The sequence below is a fragment of the Opisthocomus hoazin genome, chromosome 1 (genome assembly GCF_030867145.1).
Source record: "Opisthocomus hoazin isolate bOpiHoa1 chromosome 1, bOpiHoa1.hap1, whole genome shotgun sequence".
Classification (NCBI taxonomy): domain Eukaryota; kingdom Metazoa; phylum Chordata; class Aves; order Opisthocomiformes; family Opisthocomidae; genus Opisthocomus; species Opisthocomus hoazin.
This window is the reverse complement of record NC_134414.1, coordinates 3,162,908-3,178,394: the sequence shown is the minus strand read 5'-3', so window position 1 is coordinate 3,178,394 and position 15,487 is coordinate 3,162,908. Positions and strand designations below refer to the sequence as shown.

At 60.0% G+C, this 15,487-nt stretch overlaps 1 protein-coding gene across 1 annotated transcript; it reads left to right on the top strand.

Annotated features, from left to right (window-relative positions):
* Nucleotides 1-1,144: 1,144 nt before the first annotated feature.
* WDR73 (WD repeat domain 73) lies at nt 1,145-10,175 on the top strand. Its single transcript, XM_075414653.1, has 8 exons — nt 1,145-1,227; nt 1,308-1,375; nt 2,682-2,770; nt 3,465-3,553; nt 5,221-5,288; nt 6,056-6,220; nt 8,213-8,587; nt 9,671-10,175. The coding sequence occupies exons 1-8, from the start codon at nt 1,166-1,168 to the stop codon at nt 9,895-9,897; spliced, it is 1,143 nt and encodes a 380-aa protein (XP_075270768.1). The 5' UTR covers nt 1,145-1,165; the 3' UTR covers nt 9,898-10,175.
* The last annotated feature ends 5,312 nt before the right edge of the window (nt 10,176-15,487 follow it).

The window sequence follows — 15,487 nt, the reverse complement described above, 5'->3', positions numbered from 1 at the left end:
GACGACCTGCAGCAAATTGTTAGGAAAAGAGTTCAGTACCTAAGAACAAAACTGTGAAAGGAAAGAAGGATTAGGTGGGAACCATCGCGTAACCACGTCACACAGAGGGACCGGCATACAGGTTGGGCTGGCTTTTATCAAGATTTGGGAGACTTCTGGATTTATTCCCGCACTAGCACGCGCGTATTTCTGTGCATTTGGTAAGACACAGGTATCTCCACTCCGTGCTTAGAGAATCACAGAATGGTCGGGGTTGGAAGGGACCCCTGGGGTCACCCAGCCCAACCCCCTGCCCAAGCAGGGTCACCCAGAGCAGGCTGCACAGCACCGCGTCCAGGCGGGTCTTGAGTATCTCCAGAGAAGGAGACTCCACAGCCCCTCTGGGCAGCCTGGGCCAGGGCTCCGTCACCCTCAGAGGGAAGAAGTTCTTCCTCATCTTCAGCTGGAGCTTCCTCGGCTTCAGTTTGTGCCCGTTGCCCCTTGTCCTGTCGCTGGGCACCACTGGAAAGAGTCTGGCCCCGTCCTCCTGACACCCACCCTGCAGAGATTTATCGGCATTTCTAAGGTCCCCTCTCAGCCTTCTCTTCTCCAGGCTGAACAAGCCCAGCTCCCTCAGCCTCTCCTCGTAGGGGAGATGCTCCAGTCCCCTCCTCATCCTCGTAGCCCTGCGCCGGACTCTCTCCAGTAGCTCCTCATCTCTCTTGAACTGGGGAGCCCAGCACTGGACACAGCACTGCAGATGGGGCCTCCCCAGGGCAGAGCAGAGGGGGAGGAGACCCTCCCTCGCCCTGCTGCCCACACTCCTCTGAATGCACCCCAGGATCCCATTGGCCTTCTGGGCACCCAGGGCACGCTGCTGGCTCATGGTCACCCTGTCGTCCCCCAGCACTCCCAGTCCCTCTCCACAGAGCTGCTCTCCAGCAGGTCCGCCCCAGCCTGTACTGGTGCCTGGGGTTGTTCCTCCCCAGGCACAGGACCCTGCCCCTGCCCTTGTTGAACTCCATCAGGTTCCCCTGCCCGACCCCTCCCGCGCTGCCCTTGGCCTGCAGGCCACGCCCCCCCGCCGCCATTTTCCCCCTCAGGCACCCGGCTCCCGCCCCTCCCTGCGCGCTACGTCACGGCTGCGCGCCGCCGCGTGACGTCACCATCTGCGACCGGCGTTGCCATGGAGGCGGCGGGCGGCGGGGAGGAGGAGGCGGACGAGTGGCTGCTGCAGTCCCTGGGCCTGTGAGGGACCCCCGCATCCCCCCTCCCCGGACGCCCCCTGAGCCCCGCCAACCGCCCCTCCCTCCGCCTTCTCCCCGCAGGTACCGGGACCTCCACGCCTTCGAACTCCAGGCGCCCACCCGCGTCCTCGAGTGGGGCCCGGGGAACCGTGAGTGCGGGCCGGGACGCCGGGGGAAGGAGGGGGCCGAGGGGTGAGGGGAAATGGCCGCCGGGCCCCGAGGGGAGGCCGAGGTGCGGGGGCAGCACCCCGGGAGTGGAGCCAAGCGGCTGGGGCTGCACTGAGGGGTTCAGCCTGGGCTGGGGGGTCGGGAGGGACCAGGCCATAACAGCACCCTGAGCTGCACCCCCAGAAGCGTGGGCACAGGGCGAGGGGGGGGATTCTGCCCCTCTGCCCCGCTCTGCTGAGACCCCCCCGGGAGTCCTGCGTCCAGCTCTGGAGCCCTCAGCACAGGGCAGAGCTGGAGCTGTGGGAGCGGAGCCAGAGGAGGCCCCAACAATGATGCGAGGGCTGGAACCCCTCTGCTGGGAGGAAAGGCTGGGAGAGCTGGGGCTGTTCAGCCTGGGGAAGAGAAGGACAAGGGGAGACCTTAGAGCAGCTGCCAGTGCCTGGAGGGGCTGTGAGAGAGCTGGAGAGGGGCTGGGAAAAGAGCAGGGAGTGATAGGGCAAGGGGTGATGGCTTCAGACTGACAGAGGGGAGATTTAGATTAGAGCAACAAGGCTGGGGAGGGGTCTGGAGAACAAGTCTGATGGGGAGCGGCTGAGGGAGCTGGGGCTGCTCAGTCTGGAGAAGAGGAGGCTGAGGGGAGACCTCGCTCTCTCCAGCTCCCTGACAGGAGGGTGCAGTGAGGGGGGGTTGGTCTCCGCTCCCAAGGAACCAGCGACAGGATGAGAGGAGATGGCCTCAAGCTGCATCAGGGGAGGTTCAGATTGGATATTGGGAAAAATTTCTTTCCTGAAAGAGTGGTCAGGCCTTGGCCCAGACTGCCCAGGGCAGTGGGGGAGTCCCCATCCCTGGAGGGGTTCAAAAACCGTGTAGATGTGGCCCTTGGGGACATGGTTGAGCAGGCATGGTAGTGTTGCGCGAATGGTTGGACTTGATGATCTCAGAGGTCTTTCCCAACCTTTGTGATTCTGTGACTCTAGATATAAGGAAGAAATTCTTCCCCATGAGGGTGGTGAGGCTGTGGCCCAGGTTGCCCAGAGAAGCTGTGGCTGCCCCCTCCCTGGCAGTGCTCAAGGCCAGGTTGGATGGAGCTCTGAGCACCCTGGTCTGGTGGAAGGGGTCCCTGCCCATGGCAAGGGCTTGGAACTGGATGGTCTGTAAGGTCCCTTCCAACCCAAAGCCTTCTGAGATTCTATGACACAGGGGTCTGGCTTGGGGAGGGTGGGCCTGGCGCAGGATGGGGGGGGTCATCCTTCACCATGTCCCTGGTTTGTCATCCCCACCTCCAAGGTGTTTGCGTAGCCGGGTATGGCCAGTCTGGTGGGAACGAGATCCTGCAGCTCCTCCCGCCACCAACGCTGCAGGCGAAGGAGACCCAGGTGGGTGTTGCAGCCAGGGTGACACCAGGTCGCTCTGTCCTCCTCAACCTGGTGTCTTCCGAGACCGGGCTGCTCTGTGCTGGGCTTCCCACGCTGTTACCTGGTCTCTGCTGCTCTGAGAAGGGCTCGGCCGGGTTTTGAGCAGCTTTGGTGGGAAGGTAAAGCACAAAAGTCACCCAGCTGCTGTCTGGTTGAGGTGGTTGGCACGCCGGTCGTGTCATCCCGCTGCTCTGCGGGCAGCTTGTGCTGTGCAGACTTCAGAAGCGTGAATGAAAGCGTTTGATGGGGAAATGGGGCAGAGGAGGACGCCAAGGTGAAGGTAGAAGGGACTTGCTGAGATGCCCGAGCCTGGGGGCCACGCTGCTGAAGAGCGAGGTTGGCCCTTGGGTTGGGTGTCCTCTACGTGCAAGTGGAAGGTGATGTTTGGTCACTGGGCAAGCAGAAAGCTCCTGACAGATGGCAACGAAACCAGGCAGAGCTCTTGGCAGGAGCTTTCTCCAGAGATTGTTTTTTCCTTCTAATTATTTTGGGATGTCTCAGTCCTGTAGCTCCTGTTGAAATAAGCATGACAGGACGGACAAGAGCTTTACCAAGCGAGAGTGCATCTCATGTCTCTGTCTTCTTTCGTGGTGACCGACCGCACCAAGTTGTGCACCGTGAAGTGTGAAGAGATGACTTTGCTTCTGATTCCTAGGCTCTGTGTCCAGAAAGAGATTTCAAGGTGGAATGTGGTGGATTTTCAAACCGCCCGGTGTACAGCCTGAAACACGTGCCGGACACCAGGTACAGCCACGGGATCCTTCCAGGGTGGATTGGTGATGGAGAAGGGGCTTGTCTGCTGAGAGCCAGCTCCTTTTCCTTGCCTGCTTCCCAACCCAGCTGGTCAGTCCTGCCAGCTCAGACAGCAGCGTGAGAACCCTGTCGTGGTGCTTGGAGTAGAGCTGTCTATTGGGGCTTGTTCAGCCTGGAGAAGAGAAGGCTGCGAGGGGACCTTATAAATGCCTACAAATATCTGAAGGGTGGGTGTCAGGAGGATGGGGCCAGACTCTTTCCAGTGGTGCCCAGCAACAGGACAAGGGGCAATGGGCACAAACTGAAGCACAGGAAGCTCTGTCTGAACATGAGGAAGAACTTCTTCCCTCTGAGGGTGACGGAGCACTGGAACAGGCTGCCCAGGGAGGTTGTGGAGTCTCCTTCTCTGGAGATATTCAAGACCCGCCTGGACAAGGTCCTGTGCAGCCTGCTCTGGGTGACCCTGCTTGGGCAGGGGGGTTGGACTAGATGAAAAAATACATGGAGGTTCATTCTGCTCTTTGCAGCAAGACTGTCTAGATGAAGAGCTACTGGAGAGAGTCCAGTGGAGGGCTACGAGGATGATGAGGGGATTGGAGCATCTCTGCTACGAGGAGAGGCTGAGGGAGCTGGGCTTGTTCAGCCTGGAGAAGAGAAGGCTGAGAGGGGACCTAATAAATGCTGATAAATATCTGCAGGGTGGGTGTCAGGAGGACGGGGCCAGACTCTTTCCAGTGGTGCCCAGCAACAGGACAAGGGGCAATGGGCACAAACTGAAGCACAGGAAGCTCCGTCTGAACATGAGGAAGAACTTCTTCCCTCTGAGGGTGACGGAGCCCTGGCCCAGGCTGCCCAGGGAGGTTGTGGAGTCTCCTTCTCTGGAGATATTCAAGACCCGCCTGGACAAGGTCATGTGCAGCCTGCTGTAGGTGACCCTGCTTGGGCAGGAGGGTTGGACTAGATGACCCACAGAGGTCCCTTCCAACCCCTACCATTCTGTGATTCTGTGGTGCTCAGCAAAACGGGGACATACCCCGCTGCTGCGGTATTAAAAGCTGCAGCGGTGCGTCTTGCAGGGCAGCTGGCAGGAAAACTGAAGAATCTGCTGCTGGATAACTTGAATCCTCAGCTCCTTCCAGAAGTGAGCCGTGGGGGCTGCTGATGTTGATGCTGGCTCACCAGGGAGCCCTCCCCACCCGGCTGCCGAGCAACGGGGGCCTGCGTAGCCTCCTTGCTCTGCCTTCTCCGTCCCTTCCTGCCGCATCTGGCGCGGCGTGGAGGGGCTCAGCGGGCAGAGCGGGATACTGCTGGCTGCTGCTGCTGCTCTCTAAGCCCCTGCATGTGCAGAAGGTTTTTTTTCCTGCCCTGGATTGCAGACCGAGCAAACACACTTCCCCCTGGCCGATTCATTTCCCTCACTGAGCTCTCTCCTCGTACCCAAGCCCCCGTTGCTAATTAAATGCCATAACCTGGGCGGCATAGAGCACCCTGGCACGAGGAGTTCTGGGATTATGGACCTCATGGCCCCTTCTCTGCTCCAAGCAGAGGTGGGAGCTCCTGGTCTGCCACTCCTCCTGTGCTCAGGAGCTGCCAGGCCGGGGAAAAAAGGCTTTTCTCTGCTTCTAAAGGGTTTTGTGGGGTTCTTTTTGTTTCCTCAGCTTGCTGGTGACGAGTGGCCCGCCAGACAGCTCCCTCCAGGTCTGGCAGGTGTCAGCAGAGGACTCTGGTAAGGGAACGTGCTTCTCGGCTTGAGTAGTTTCGCAACGTAGTCCTTGCATCAAGCATCTCTTCCTTCCCCTTCTTCCTGGGTGTAAAATGAGGAGAGGGGTGCCAGTCCCACGCAGCAAAGTCCTGAGTGACCACCCTTGCGTGGCAGGGGCTGGAGAAAGGCTGGAGATGAGTGTCTGCACAAGCGTGGTGGCTTGGAAAGATGTGGACTTGATGGCACGAAGCTCATAAAGAAATTGGTGGGTTTAAGGCCTGCCACAGTGGCTTTCCCCTTATTTGCGAGCTCTTAGTGATACAAACAAAACCCCTCATCGTATAGGTGGCACAATGTCCCCTTAATAACTCCAAGAGTTGGAAATAAAGAGCTCCATAGGTCACCTTTCAGCATATACCATGAGTCAGCTCAGTTCCCTCCTAGAAGAGGATTGCCCTTCCTTTGTCTGCTCTTGTGAAATCACCAGAATGGTGTTGAAACCTCCAGAGGGGAAGTGCAAAACGCCATGAGAGGTTTTCTTCTGCGTTGAAAATAAACATCTCGATTCGCAACCCGCCGTGCGTTTTGCTGGGTTTGAAATGGCTTGTTGTCAGCCCTTGCTGGTTGTGTTGGAAAGAGTGGGTTCATCCTGGAGAGGGGCTTAGTCCTAACTGGATTTCTTACTGGTTTAGGAGGTCACTTTCAGCTTTATGAGGCTGTGAAACAGCTTAATCTTGTGGATTACGTGACTCCTGATGTGTTTTACAGCTGCTTACATCTCTTTCCTGTAGATGTTATTAAATCTGTAAGTGCCATACCGGCAGAAGATGGCACTGGGCAACCTTGGGCTAAAATTGCCACCATTGCGGCCAGAGCCCCGTGGGTCCTTCACGGCTCGACGCTCAACAGCGTCCAAATTACGGAGGTGGAATCGAGGAAGAATGTCTACACAGCAGGTATCCAAACCGAGTCTAGGGACTGCAGGGTGGGTGTCAAGAGGATGGGGCCAAGCTCTTTCCAGTGGTGTCCAGTGACAGGACAAGGGGCAACGGGCACAAACTGAAGCAGAGGAAGCTCCAGCTGAAGATGAGGAAGAACTTCTTCCCTCTGAGGGTGACGGAGCCCTGGAACAGGCTGCCCAGAGGGCCTGTGGAGTCTTCTCTGGAGATATTCAAGACCCACCTGGACAAGGTCCTCTACAACCTACTGTAGGTGACCCTGCTTCAGCAGGAGGGTTGGACTGGGTGACCCACAGAGGTCCCTTCCAACCCTGACCATTCTGTGATTCTGTGACTGCTTCTGGAAAGCTGGGGTTTGGGTAAAGGAAGGGCAACTCCTCAAGCGGCAAACGTTTCCCTGGGTGAAGGGTTATGAAGATATTTGCAGAAGGAAGCTTGTCTTGAGCAAAGAGGTTGCAACGCTCTGGTCCACCTCCAGCTTCTGGCTGCTCCCGTGACTGATTTCTCAGGCTTCTGCCCCAGACCTGTGCCCGACGAGAGCGCCGTGGGTGGTTTCAGTGCAAAGAGTTGGGTTAGCAGGGGGCTGCTGCCTCTGTTGTCCCAAACAAGGGACATTGGGGGTCACTGAAATCGCTTGGGGTCGTGGAAATAGGTGTCAGGTTCCGAGCGAGCTCTGTGTTGCTCTGTGATCTGCCCGTGGGGACGGGAGGAGGGTCGTGCCAGCCTCGTTAAACCAGCCCTGCCCTAACCCAGGGTGGTGAATCCAGCTCTGGTTTGTTGGGGCTGCTGGAGACCATCTGCCTTCACCTACCCAGCAGGACTTGGTCCCCACACACCCCATCCCCTGGTCTGTGTCCAGCGGCTGTAACGCAGCGTGCTGGGCAAAAAAGAAAGGCCCTGGTCTGCGTCGGGTCCCTCACAGGAGCTCAGACAGAGCTAGTGTTAGCCGTGGGTGTGTGTGTCTCCTCCTCCTGGGTGTGAACACCACCTTTTGAGGGGTACAGGCTGCGCCTGCTCCGTGTGGATCCTGGGCAGGGATAATTCCCGAGCAGGCTCTCAGCCTCTGCTGCTGGCCCTCGAAGCACGCGCAAGCGTTGTTCCAGGGACAAGGCGAGAAATCTGCTTTCTCAGGCAGCAGAGATATCATGGAATCACAGAAGGGTTTGGGTTGGAAGGGACCTTACAGACCATCCAGTTCCATCCCCCTGCCATGAGCAGGGACCCCTTCCACCAGCCTGGGGTGCTCAGAGCTCCATCCAACCTGGCCTTGAACCCTGCCAGGGAGGGGGCAACCACAGCTTCTCTGGGCAACCTGGGCCAAGGCCTCACCACCCTCACAGTGAAGAACTTCTTCCTTGTATCTGATCTAAATCTCCCCTCTTTCCTTTTAAAGCCATCACCCTTTGTCCTGTCACTCCCTGCCCTTGTCACAGCCCCTCACCACCTCTCTCGCAGGCCCCTCCAGGCACTGGCAGGCTGCTACCCAGCCTCAATAGGGCTACGAGGATGAGGAGGGGACTGGAGCATCTCTGCTACGAGGAGAGGCTGAGGGAGCTGGGCTTGTTCAGCCTGGAGAAGACAAGGCTGAGAGGGGACCTAATAAATGCTTATAAATATCTGCAGGGTGGGTGTCAGGAGGATGGGGCCAGACTCTTTCCAGTGGTGCCCAGCGACAGGACAAGGGGCAATGGGCACAAACTGAAGCAGAGGAAGCTCCAGCTGAAGATGAGGAAGAACTTCTTCCCTCTGAGGGTGATGGAGCCCTGGCCCAGGCTGCCCAGGGAGGCTGTGGAGTCTCCTTCTCTGGAGATATTCCAGCCCCGCCTGGCCACGGTGCTGTGCAGCCTGCTCTGGGTGACCCTGCTTCGGCAGGGGGTTGGGCTGGGTGACCCCCAGAGGTCCCTTCCAACCCCCACCATGCTGGGATTCTGTGATTCTAAATCATACAAACGCTCCTCGTGGCATCTGAGATCTGCCTCTCTTTTCTAGCCTCCGGAGACAGCGAGGAGCTCAGCGGCCTGGCGTTCCTGGACGGCAACGCCTTGCTCCTGTGCTGCACCAAGGGGCGGCTGTGCCTGGCTGACGTTCGGCAGCCGCGGGCTCCCTTGGAGGCTGTGCCCGTCCCCTCGGCGCCGCGTGCCGAGCGCTGGTGCATGGGAGTCGGGCGCTCACCTCAAGGCTCTGACTCCAGCTCCCGGCCCGTAGCTTGCGTCTCGAGCGGAGGGCACCTCACCCTGACAGACGTACGGAAAACCTCGGAGCCCTTGGCTTCAGCAAAGTGCGTGGTTCCCTCTCCCGGCTCGGCTGCGGAGTTCCTGTGCGTCTCCTGGGCTCCTGCTCTGGAAGGCTGCCTTGCTGTTTCAGGTGGGTGCTTTAGGCAGCGATCTCCTTTTCTGGATGGTTTTTGAGCGAGGCACAGCTCACCCTACCTCACCTTAAACACCCCTCTTAGGGGGTGGCTGTCCAGAGCTCCTCCTGGAGCCAGCAGAGATGCGAGCGCAGCATCCTCTGCAGCCACTGCTCTACAGAAGGGGTCTGGGTGGGTTGTGGGGGGCTCCCGCTTCCCTCTTGGGAGGACAAAGAGCCCAAGCCCTGCACAAGCCCTGCCCTGGTACTGCCAGGGACAGCCTGGCTGCAGGGACTCTGCAGAGATGGACCTGAGTGTCCTGGGGGACAACAAGTCAACCATGAGCCAGCAGCGTGCCCTGGGTGCCAAGAAGGCCAATGATCTCCTGGGGTGCATGAGGAGGAGTGTGGGCAGCAGGGCGAGGGAGGTTCTCCTTCCCCTCTGCCCTGGGGAGGCCCCATCTGCAGTGCTGAGTCCAGTGCTGGGCTCCCGAGTTCAAGAGAGGTGAGGAGCTACTGGAGAGAGTCCAGTGGAGGGCTACGAGGATGAGGAGGGGACTGGAGCATCTCTCCTACGAGGAGAGGCTGAGGGAGCTGGGCTTGTTCAGCCTGGGGAAGAGAAGGCTGAGAGGGGACCTTGGAAATGCCGATAAATCTCTTCAGGGTGGGGATCAGGAGGATGGGGCCAAACTCTTTCCAGTGGTGCCCAGTGACAGGACAAGGGGCAATGGGCACAAACTGAAGCCGAGGAAGTTCCAGCTGAACATGAGGAAGAACTTCTTCCCTCTGAGGGTGATGGAGCCCTGGCCCAGGCTGCCCAGAGGGGCTGTGGAGTCTCCTTCTCTGGAGATATTCCACACCTGCCTGGCTGCGGTGCTGTGCAGCCTGCTCTGGGTGACCCTGCTTCGGCAGGGGGTTGGACTGGGTGACCCCCAGAGGTCCCTTCCACCCTGACCATTCTGTGATTCTGGGATTAGGTGCTCTGCTGGCACAGGCTGTCAGTCTGGGCTTGTGCCCTCGCGTCCGTCTCGGCAGCCCTAGGAGGTGAGCGCGAGCAAAGCCCCTCACTTCTGCGATCTCTCCCATTCCCTTTCATTCAAGGTTTCGACGGGACCGTGCACGTGTACGACGCGCGGAGCTGGGACGGCTCTGGCCGGGAAGCGGAGCCGATCTTTATCCACAAAGGCCACGCGTTCGGCGGGGCGGGCGCTCCCCTGGTCACAGCGCACGCGTGGCATCCGCAGAGACCGCGGACGCTGTTGTCGGCGGCGAGCGACGGTTCCCTGCACGTTTGGGACTGGGTTCAGCCTGGCGGGAAGTGTGGGTAGATGGTGCTTTCGGCGAGGGGTGCTGGGTTTCCTGTCTGCATTCCAGTTTGCGTAGGCTGCGGGCTGTCTGTTTGCACGCAGATACTGTCGAGAGGTGGGGGGAGCGAGCAGAGCCAGCTGTGAAGAGCGCTGCTTGGACACAGTAAAAAATATTTGATGGTGTTACTTGTTGGGGAGGAACAACCCCAGGCGTCAGTACAGGCTGGGGCTGAGCTGCTGGAGAGCAGCTCTGCGGAGAGGGACTGGGAGTGCTGGGGGACAACAGGGTGACCATGAGCCAGCAGCGTGCCCTGGGTGCCAAGAAGGCCAATGGGGTCCTGGGGTGCATGAGGAGGAGTGTGGGCAGCAGGGCGAGGGAGGTTCTCCTCCCCCTCTGCCCTGGTGAGGCCCCATCTGCAGTGCTGTGTCCAGTGCTGGGCTCCCCAGTTCAAGAAAGATGAGGAGCTACTGGAGAGAGTCCAGTGGAGGGCTACGAGGATGAGGAGGGGACTGGAGCATCTCTCCTAGGAGGAGAGGCTGAGGGAGCTGGGCTTGTTCAGCCTGGAGAAGAGAAGGCTGAGAGGGGACCTTCGAAATGCCTCTAAATATCTGCAGGGTGGGGGTCAGGAAGATGGGGCCAGACTCTGTTCAGTGGTGCCCAGCGACAGGACAAGGGGCAACGGGCACAAACTGAAGCCGAGGAAGCTCCAGCTGAAGATGAGGAAGAACTTCTTCCCTCTGAGGGTGACGGAGCCCTGGCCCAGGCTGCCCAGGGAGGCTGTGCAGTCTCCTTCTCTGGAGATATTCCAGCCCACCTGGCTGCGGTGCTGTGCAGCCTGCTCTGGGTGACCCTGCTTGGGCAGGGGGCTGGACTGGGTGACCCACAGAGGGCCCTTCCAACCCCGAATATTCTGGGATTCTGGGATTCTGTTCTCCTGTGTGCCAGCCTGGAAATGAGTGTGCGATCGCCTGTAGTTCTGGCCGTGTCTCCTAGCAGAGAACATCCTGCCGTCATTTTTATCCAGGCCGTGCACCGGGCTTTTCGGAAGAAAACAGATGATTTGAGGAAACGGGCTGTTCCATGGCCTATTTTAACCCGCTGCGTTCCGGGCCCGCAGCACCGAGGGGGAGGCTGCACGCCCCGTGGGGTGCTGGCGTTTCCGTCACCGTGTGTCACGAGTAGTGGCCTCCGCTCAGGAAGCTGCGGGGCGAGCGCAGCGCGCTTGCAGCCTGCAAACGGAACAGGAACAGCCCTTTCGGCCCCCGCCCGCCATGAGCTTTGCCCTTCCCCTGTGTCACTGGAGAGCAGCCGCTCTGACTGAGGGCGTTGGCACCTTTTGGCTCTCTTCCCAACTGCAAGTTTAAATTTCATCGAGATAATGTGGTTTCCTGGGCCTGAGGAAGCCGGGCAATGGTTCTTGCGATGCCTGCTCTGTTGGCAAGGTCCTGCCCCTGGGGAGGAACAACCCCAGGCACCAGTACAGGCTGGGGCTGAGCTGCTGGAGAGCAGCTCTGCGGAGAGGGACTGGGAGTGCTGGGGGACGACAGGGTGACCATGAGCCAGCAGCGTGCCCTGGCTGCCAAGAAGGCCGATGGGATCCTGGGGTGCATGAGGAGGAGTGTGGGCAGCAGGGCGAGGGAGGTTCTCCTTCCCCTCTGCTCTGCCCTGGGGAGGCCCCATCTGCAGTGCTGTGTCCAGTGCTGGGCTCCCCAGTTCAAGAAAGATGAGGAGCTACTGGAGAGAGTCCAGCGGAGGGCTACGAGGATGAGGAGGGGACTGGAGCATCTCTCCTAGGAGGAGAGGCTGAGGGAGCTGGGCTTGTTCAGCCTGGAGAAGAGAAGGCTGAGAGGGGACCTTCGAAATGCCTCTAAATCTCTTCAGGGTGGGGGTCAGGACGGGGCCAAGATCTTTTCAGTGGCGCCCAGCGACAGGACAAGGGGCAATGGGCACAAACTGAGGCAGAGGAAGTTCCGTCTGAACATGAGGAAGAACTTCTTCCCTCTGAGGGTGACGGAGCCCTGGCCCAGGCTGCCCAGAGGGGCTGTGGAGTCTCCTTCTCTGGAGATATTCAAGACCCCCCTGGACGCGGTGCTGTGCAGCCTGCTGTGGGTGACCCTGCTTGGGCAGGGGGTTGGGCTGGGTGACCCCCAGAGGTCCCTTCCAACCCCACCATGCTGGGATTCTGTAACTCAGGGTGTGGGGGGAACCTCTCTGCTCGTGATCCCGAACACGAAGGACAGCTCGTTTCATCGAGGAGCTGGCCTCCAGTCGAGAGCCGTAGCGTGGCAGGGGAGGGCTGCGGGCAGGGGGTGCTCACCAGCAAAACGGGGGGACCCAGCCTTGCCCTGGCACTGGGATTTGCTCCCGCTGGAGCCTCCAGCCTGGCCCTCGCAGCGCGAATGCTGGCGCAGGGCTCTGTCCCCCTGCTCCGCGTCCCAGCACGCAGCGTCTGCCGTCCCCTCGTGCTCCTGAGTGCGTTTTCAGGGTTATTTATGGGGTGGGGAGCTGGTGCTCCCCACTTTTTCTGGGTGGGAGCGAGCGGGGTGGAGGGCAGGCGAGCCGGGTGGGTCGGGGTGAAGGCTGCTCTTCGGGGGAAGCCTCGGCGCCGGGAATGCCGTGTTCCCAACCGCGCCGTGCCATGGCAACAGCGCGTCGCCTGCGGGTGCTGGGCCTGAAACCTGCGCCCGTCTCTCCCGCCTCGCACCCAAAAACGTCCCTCCCTGCGTGGCAGCGGGTGACGTGGGGTCTGGATGCTTTGTCACCGACCGAAGCCATCGCTCCGTGGCACCCCCGGCAGCTGTACCGGCGAAGATCAAATCCTGCTTGGGCGCGGGAATGCCTGGTCCCCGCTTCCCACCCCAGCAGGGTCCCCAGCAAAACCAGTCCGGCCGTGCCAACGTCAAACTGGTGCAAACGGCTTCCCAGCAGCCCGGCTTCGCCTGCCTCCTCGCTGTCTCCTTCGCAGGGCCGCGGTGGAGGAGCTCCCCACGTCACGGTGATGCAGGTAGCGCGGGGAAGAGAACTCGCTTGGCTTTCTGGAGAAACGGGGCTTAAGGAACAGCACGGTTTGTGCTCATCGAAACTTCCCTTTTTTTTTTGTTATTTCCCCCCAAAAATAGCTTAGGCCATCTCGTCCAGCTTGAGCCAGCTTGGACAGGGGACTGGAGATGTCCAAAATGTTGAGTGTTGTGGCTGCTGTAGCGAGGGATTACGCGCAGAGGAGGGATCTCCCTTTGAACGTGGTGCACCTGGTGGTAATGGCTTTCCTCCCAGAAATTATTTCATTATTAATTATTAGGAAGAAATTCTTCCCCATGAGGGTGGTGAGGCCCTGGCCCAGGCTGCCCAGAGAAGCTGTGGCTGCCCCCTCCCTGGCAGGGTTCAAGGCCAGGTTGGATGGAGCTCTGAGCAACCTGGTCTGGTGGAAGATGTCCCTGCTCATGGCAGGGGGGTTGGAACCAGATGAGCTTTAAGGTCCCTTCCAACCCAAACCAGTCTGTGATTCTATGAAATCCCAGCATCCTGTCTGGAGAAGAGGAGGCTGAGGGGAGACCTTCTCGCTCTCTCCAGCTCCCTGACAGGAGGGTGCAGTGAGGGGGGGTTGGTCTCTTCTCCCAAGGAACCAGCTACAGGACGAGAGGCGATGGCCTCAAGCTGCATCAGGGGAGGTTCAGGTTGGATATTGGGAAAAATTTCTTTCCTGGAAGAGTGGTCAGGCCTTGGCCCAGGCTGCCCAGGGCAGTGGTGGAGTCCCCATCCCTGGAGGGGTTCAAAAACCGTGTGGATGTGGCCCTTAGGGATGTGGTTGAGCAGACATGGTGGGGTTGGGTTGGCGGTTGGACTTGATGGTCTTGAAGGTCTTTCCCAACCTTCGTGATTCTGTGACTCTAGATCTAAGGAAGAAATTGTTCCCCATGAGGGTGGTGAGGCCCTGGCCCAGGTTGCCCAGAGAAGCTGTGGCTGCCCCCTCCCTGGCAGTGCTCAAGGCCAGGTTGGATGGAGCTCTGAGCACCCTGGGCTGGTGGAAGATGTCCCTGCTGATGGCAGGGGGGTTGGAACCAGATGATCTCTAAGGTCCCTTCCAACCCAAACCATTCCATGATTCTAAACGCACCCCGTGGACCTTCAGGCAACGCCTGAACCTTCTATCAGAGTCCAGCTGCGTGGCTGTGGGGACCTTGGCTTTGCTGGAGCCAGCTCTGCCCGTGGTGGGGAAGGCTGGGCTGGCTCCTGCCCCTGGCACAACTGCTGAGGCCCCCAACCAAGATGGGCCTGCTTAAGGCCGGTCTCTCCTTCCCCACGGCATCGGTGTGGCGAGGGGCACCTCGAGGCCACGTTGGACGCGCGTGTGTCCAACCTCTGCTCTCCCTGGGATCACAGGCAGGTCCTCCAGGACCCCTGGCTTCACTGAGGTGAGCGAAACCTCTCCAGCTTCACCCCAGAGCAAGCCCTTCCCCGTGGGTCTGTCCCCCGACCCAAGCCCAGAACTGGGGGTTTGTTTGGCTCATCCCCCAGTCCTGGCTCCTTTTGCTCCCAGGGAGGATGCAAAGCCCACGGCAGCATCAGCTCCCCGCTGCCTGCACACCAAGGTGGGGTGGTCCAGCCCCATGGTGCTTCATGGACATCTCCACCCACCAGTGCAGCGCTGGGCTTGGGCCGTGGAATGTGGACCTGCAGCTCTGGGGAGAGGGACTGGGAGTGCTGGGGGACGACAGGGTGACCATGAGCCAGCAGCGTGCCCTGGGTGCCAAGAAGGCCAAGGGGATCCTGGGGTGCATGAGGAGGAGTGTGGGCAGCAGGGCGAGGGAGGTTCTCCTTCCCCTCTGCTCTGCCCTGGTGAGGCCCCATCTGCAGTGCTGGGTCCAGTGCTGGGCTCCCCAGTTCAAGAGAGATGAGGAGCTACTGGAGAGAGTCCAGCGGAGGGCTACGAGGATGATGAGGGGACTGGAGCATCTCTGCTATGAGGAGAGGCTGAGGGAGCTGGGCTTGTTCAGCCTGAAGAGGAGAAGGCTGAGAGGGGACCTTAGAAATGCCTCTAAATATCTGCAGGGTGGGGGTCAGGAGGACGGGGCCAGACTCTTTCCAGTGGTGCCCAGCGACAGGACAAGGGGCAACGGGCACAAACTGAAGCCGAGGAAGCTCCAGCTGAAGACGAGGAAGAACTTCTTCCCTCTGAGGGTGACGGAGCCCTGGCCCAGGCTGCCCAGGGAGGCTGTGGAGTCTCCTTCTCTGGAGATATTCCAACCCCGCCTGGACGCGGTGCTGTGCAGCCTGCTGTGGGTGACCCTGCTTGGGCAGGGGGTTGGGCTGGGTGACCCCAGGGGTCCCTGCCAACCCCTAAAATTCTGGGATTCTGTGAAATGGATGCTTCTGGGCATGGGCTGCTGCTGGAGGCTGCCTTGCACGTCGATAGATGAAGACACCAACTTCCCGGTGGGGACCAGGACCGCGGCCGCTGCGGCAAGGAAACGCTGCTCGCGTCGCCGTTGCGTTCGGCTCGCTGGGGTGGGACCCTCTGTACCCCTCCCCAGCACCACGCTCGCTGCCGAAGACCCCCCCAGGACTGTGCCAGCTCCCCCCGCCCGGAGCCAACGGAAGCTTCCAGGCGCT